The sequence below is a fragment of the Sinocyclocheilus grahami genome, unplaced genomic scaffold (genome assembly GCF_001515645.1).
Source record: "Sinocyclocheilus grahami isolate Dianchi unplaced genomic scaffold, SAMN03320097.WGS_v1.1 scaffold476.1, whole genome shotgun sequence".
NCBI lineage: Eukaryota > Metazoa > Chordata > Actinopteri > Cypriniformes > Cyprinidae > Sinocyclocheilus > Sinocyclocheilus grahami.
Window position 1 is genome coordinate 302568 of NW_015505655.1, and position 6087 is coordinate 308654.

The 6087-nt window shown below is 36.8% G+C and overlaps 1 protein-coding gene across 1 annotated transcript in view; it reads right to left on the minus strand.

Moving 5' to 3' along the window:
- Positions 1–394: 394 nt before the first annotated feature.
- Positions 395–6087, minus strand: part of LOC107553661 (cytochrome P450 2K1-like) — a 6167-nt gene continuing 474 nt past the window's right edge. The window contains exons 2-9 of the mRNA XM_016235947.1: positions 5626–5788; positions 5242–5391; positions 4965–5125; positions 2624–2803; positions 2317–2458; positions 1995–2179; positions 1039–1180; positions 395–894 (exon numbers count right to left, since the gene is read on the minus strand). Of these exons, the coding sequence (XP_016091433.1) occupies positions 692–894; positions 1039–1180; positions 1995–2179; positions 2317–2458; positions 2624–2803; positions 4965–5125; positions 5242–5391; positions 5626–5788 (1326 nt within the window). The 3' untranslated portion in view covers positions 395–691. The remainder of the gene's footprint in view (positions 895–1038; positions 1181–1994; positions 2180–2316; positions 2459–2623; positions 2804–4964; positions 5126–5241; positions 5392–5625; positions 5789–6087) is intronic.

A 6087-nucleotide genomic window follows, 5' to 3' on the forward strand; every position in this document is an offset into this window, starting at 1 on the left:
TTTGCATTAAATTTTAAAATCCAAAATGTTCTTTCTCGTTTTAATTCTAAACACCCAAAAGTCCACTCTTGAACTTCAGTGAATGTTTTGATCCCACAAGCCAACTTGTTTTGACTTCAGCCAACTATATATATATATATATACACACACACACACAGTGGGGGAAAAAAGTATTTAGTCAGCCACCAATTGTGCAAGTTCTCCCACTTAAAAAGATGAGAGAGGCCTGTAATTTTCATCATAGGTATACCTCAACTATGAGAACCCAACTTTGGGTCAAATATGGACTAACTCAACTTTTGGGTTAAAAATGTAATGTAAAAATTTAACCCAATGGTTGGGTTAGTCCATATTTGACCCAAAGTTGGGTTGAAACAACCCAGCATTTTTTAGAGTGTATGGTCATTTCACACTTTTACAAAATAATGTGTACTTAGCCAGAAAACACTGACATCAATTTAAAAAAGATGCTTTTGCTGCCAAAATGGTGCAGTGACTCACACATTTTAGAAAGTGCTTTAATCAGACACACTTCACCTTTCTTATTTTATATATGACATGGTTTTAAGCTCACTATAGCTGGAACAGTACATTGTTCATGTAAAAGTACAAACTAGAATAATTGCACTGGGTTTTTGGATAGCTTAAGTAATATTTATTAAACCTGAACTTTTCCCAGTTGATTGATGGATCAGTTTAGTTGTCGTTCGGCTCTACTGATTGCACACAGTTTGTAGGGTGAAGGGGTCAAAGTCAGACCCACGACTGGTGAGAGATCCAGCTCATCTTCAGACAATCCTGGAGGAGGAGTGAAGCGGAAATGCTGAAGGAGGGAGGTGAAGAACAAGAAGAGCTCCATCCTGGCCAAACTCTCTCCAAGACAAGCCCTGCGGCCTGAAAGAGAATAAAAGAAATAACATTTGGAATGACTGCTTTTGAACAGTAACATATTGGGATCAGGACAAATCAAAAATACTGAAACACAATCAAGCCATTCGCATCAGGTTCAGGTCTAATGTCAAAGTCCAAACATGATACCAGCAGAGAAGGGCATGAAGGCGTCTCGTTTCTTCAGCTGACCCTTCTCATCTAGAAAGTGTTGAGGGTTGAAGGTGTTTGGTGTCTTCCACTCATTCTCATCCCTCAACACAGACGTCAGCAGCGGTAGAACACACGTCCCCTAGATTTCAGAAGTGATTTAAAAAAACATTCATTATTTAATTTAAAAAATGTGTATTTCAGTTATTTGCCAAGGCAACATTTCTAGTCTTCATTTAGGGAAGTTGAAGTACTAAATATAAACGTTAAATTAAAACTGAAATAAAAATGAATAAATATCATATAGACATATTTTAAAAAGGCAAATAAAAAAAATAAAAATGACAAAACACCTCAAAGACCTTAAATACAATGTTAAAAGAAATATGTGCTATTTTAGTATCATTGAGATACTATTATAGTTGTTATTAATATTTTTAATCTGTCTTTACTTTTATATTTTCTGTTTTCATCAAGTTTCAGTTTTAGTTAACTATGTAACTCTGGGTTATATTGACATTTTGAGGCAACCTAAACAAAACTGACCTAGAAGTGATTTTCACACAGAATTGTTTGAACAATTGAAATTGTTGTATAAAATTATACTGTATATATTAAAACAATATTATGTACATTTTCTTAAATTTGCAGGTTGATACTGATCATTTTTGTAATTCAAATAAACAAGCTGTACATCATGTTTTGGTAACAATGTTATTTTTTTATTATTATTTTAGATGTGGTATCTACAATGTTTTTAAAATGCTGTAGTGCAATATAACCTAACTGCATGTGTGGTCTCTTGGGAAGTATACTGGACACAAATAAGTAACACAAACCTGAGCAGATTGAGCCTTAAAAATTATCTAAAAATTATTTTAAAAAACACAGGCAGATGGATTTAACTTAGCAATGTGTTGTAAAGAAAAATAATATATCACATAAGAAAGACTAACCTTCTTGATGAAGTATCCATTGAAGGTAACGTCACAGCTGGTCATATGAGGGAGATTCATGGGTACAATATTAGCCAGTCTCTGAACTTCATGGATTACAGCGTTTGTATATGGCAAGCTCTTTCTGTCCTCTGAAACAGGTTCACGGCCAGCAAGTACCTGGTCAATCTCCTCCTGAACCTGATCTATGACCAGTGAAAGAACATACAGTATAAAGCACACAGAGTGTTAATATCAGTGAGATCTCTCATTATGATTTAAGACAAATCTGAAAGTGTTGATGAGAAGTGTGTATTTTCCTCCCTCAGTTTGGACGTCTGACCTTGTATATGAGGGTATTTGGCCATGAGCATCAGACCCCAGCGCAGTGTCGTGCCAGTCGTGTCTGTACCAGCAGCAAAGAGGTTTGACACTGTAATGAGCAGATTCTGCTCGTGGAAATGTGACTCTTTTTCTCCAGATTCCTGCATGAAACACAAACTTCATTCTCAGGATGAGGCTAAAAGATCCAGTACCACGAAACGTGCATATAAATGAATAGTTAATTCAATAATGACAACCAAACACCAGCGGTGAAAGTTTAAGCTATTGCTGGCCAAAAATGGCATAAATTTCCTGTAATACTTTACTTGTATGCTTTGTTTGTGAATAAGGAAGGAGTCGATGAATCCTCTGCTGTCAAGCGGATTCAAAGTCTCCTGTAAGACGTTCACCAGCTCCTTTATTTCTCTTCTGAAGCTTTCCACATTTTCCATCAGCAGTCTCCACGTCTTCATCCAGGGCCCAAGAAATGGACACATGTTGTAAATCTGCAGGTAGAGACACACAGCAGCTGTTCGTCTAACATAAGGAAATAGAGTTTCAGGCCAGAGCCAAATCTATTTTAACAGCACCTGAGCATGTGACTGAACTGTATAGAGCATTTTTGGTCATTTTCTCATATTTTCAAATCTGACTGGATCCATATGGTTGCCTCTTATATTAAACACCATTAGCTTTTTCACTGGCAGTGTTTTAAAGTGCACCACAGAACCACGGTTTTCGATTCATGAATTTCTTGTGTATTACTCTTAAAAATTAAGGTTCTTTATTGGCATCTATGGTTTCAAGAACTTTTAACATCCACAAAAGAGCCTTTAGTGAAAAAACATTCTTTATCTGATAAAAAATGGTTCTTTTAAAGGTGCCATAGAATGGAAAACTGTATTTACCTTGGCATAGTTGAATAATAACAGTTCTGTACATGGAAATGACATACCGTGAGCCTCAGACACCATTGTTTCCTCCTTTTTATGTAAATCTCGAGAATGCAAAAGACCACTGAAAAATAAGCGAATCAGAACATAACACCGACTGTGACGTTACAGTCAGGATCACTAATAGTTACGCCCCCAACATTTGCATATCCCCGCCCATGTTCTATGCCAGCCACCAGCCGAACCTGCACAGCCGAATCATCAGAAGTTCTGCAGGTATTGTGAGGAAACAAGCGAGAATAATAGCGAAAATGGTAGATCATGGAAATAAATGTTATGTTCCAGGCTGTGCAGGGGATGTGATGTGCAGGGATGGGTTGGTGTCTGTATTCAGAAAGGCACGGAAAACAAATAAGGCGCGTTCTAATAAAATAACGCGAGCCACTAAAGGGACATGGTTAGCTACTTGCTAGCGGTAGCCTGTTACAGGACATAAGATTTCACTTACCACATAAACAGAGTAAGGAGAGATGACCAAGGATGATTTAGAGATCCTGAGCACCACTGACAAGCATCTGATCTTGTAAAATGTGTGGTAAGTACTGCCGCTGTAGTTTACATAGAGCATGTGCGATCGCAAATCTTGAAAGTGAAAGTAAAAAGCGATCGTGCATTCGCATATCCCCGCATATTAATAGCGGCTCCCTGATGCCCATATTTTATATACAGTATAATTACCCAATGCAAGAGACAGTATTAAAAATATATATTTTCCCAGTGTTTCCTTCCTGCTGTGTGAGCTACTGAAATGAGCCGCACTCTGAAACAGCCAATCAGAGCAGAGCTCAACGTTGAGCTACACTGTGAAACAGCCAATCAGAGCAGAGCTCAACATTATTATTCATGACCCTTCCAAATAAGGTAAAAACAGACCATTTCATTCTAGGGACAAATCCTAGGGTTGTAAATGGACATATAAAACCGTTTCTGGAGATTTTTCGCCCTTACCTAAACCACATACCTTCTATGTAGATATCAGAGAACCATTTAAAATATTGTATCAATGCATTCTATGGCATCTTTAAGAACTGTTAAAATTAAAATGCAATAGGAGAATACGAATGCACAGAAAACAAGGCACACGTTGCCTTTAAGCAAAGTGCTCCGGTTTCCCATTAGTTTTTAATTCTTTCAATTCCAAATGTGAGGAGCCGTTTCAGTTTACCATATAAATCCATGCGGTCACCTTACAAAACAAGAGCAACTGAAGTCACGTGATCCACAACTAGTCTACACAGCCATGACACAGGGTTATTGTTGTTCACTAAAACTAAAACTTTCTAATTTTCATTTAATTGACATTGAAGTACTAAAATAACTAAAGCTAAATCTGAAATCAAACTTAATAAAAACTATATAGACTTACACTGATAAAAATAAAGGTTCTTTATTGACATTTAAGTTTCCATGAAGAACCTTTAACATCCATGCAATCTTTCCATTGCACAAAAGCGGAAAAAGGTTCTTTATAGAACCATTATAGTGGAAAAAGGTTCTTCAGATTATTAAAATTTTCTTCACACTAAGAAAAAATTTTTTTTTAAGAACTGTTCACTGAAAGGTTCTTTGGGGAAGCAAACATGGTTCTTACTTTATATGGCATTATTGCAAAAAACAAAAAACTTTTTTAAACCTTTACTTTTAAGATCGTAGAATAGATCAATGATACTAAAATAAAACAGCATGGAACTGCACCAAAAACACTGGCGAGTACCTGTATCACAGCAGAACCAAGCATGCGGATGTTCTTGTTTGCCTTGTCCACCATATCCTGAAACTTTGGGTCCTCATATTCAAATCGTTTCCCATAAACAATAGCTGAGATAATGTTGGAGACGGCATAATTCACTGGTTGTGTCGTGTCAAATGGTTTTCCTGCAATACATATGCAAACCGAGAAGAAATATAGAGTGATATTTAGAAAACAATATCACTCTATAAGAAATATCAAATTTAGAAACATTTGTCATTCACGCAGGCAGTTGTTCTACCTTGAAACTTCTCAAACACCTCCCGCAGGTAACGTGTCTCATCCACTATTTTCTCCTCGCTCAGCTTCTTGCCCATTCCAAAGTCTCGAAGAGCTGAAAGAGCGAATCTTCTCATCGCCTTCCAGCCGTCGCCATTAGCAAAGACGATTCCTGTGGAGAAACAGAGAGGATGACTGATCCACTCCAACAGAACTACTTCATATTCTTCTAATTTTTTTATATTAAACATTTACTTATCCATTAACAAGAATAGAACAACTGAGCCACAATGGAAAAGTTGTCAAAAACTCAATGTCAATGATTTCAATGATTAAGATCAAGCTTCAGCAGTGATGCATTAGTGTACATCATGCTGTGTCATGTTGTGTCAAGCTGATGTTTTACCGAGTCCATGATTGAAATCCTGGAATATGGGGGTAATGTCTCTTTCCCCGAATTCCTCCGCCTGGTTCACAAGTGCTTGTTTAACTGTCTTGTATCCTGCCAAAACCACAACCTTCTTGGGTCCAAAATGCACTGTGAACACTGACCCGTATTTCTTGGACAACTGTGAAACAAATTCACACAACATACTCATGCACTGATCTGTCACTAGTAGCAATTCATATGAGAATAAGCAAAGAACTTGGAAAGTGGAACTTAAAATAGGTGACAGAAAGTTCCTTAGCTCTTCAAATGCAAACTTATTTTGGTCTACAGCAAAAGTGGTCAAATATATGACAGAAAAGGTGAGCTTTCAAATATATGATTATATGAAAACATTTATCCAACTTTCAAAAACAAATGTGATGGTTGACATTTAGTATTTGTTGCACTCAACTATCAGGTTGCACCAAAAACCTGAAT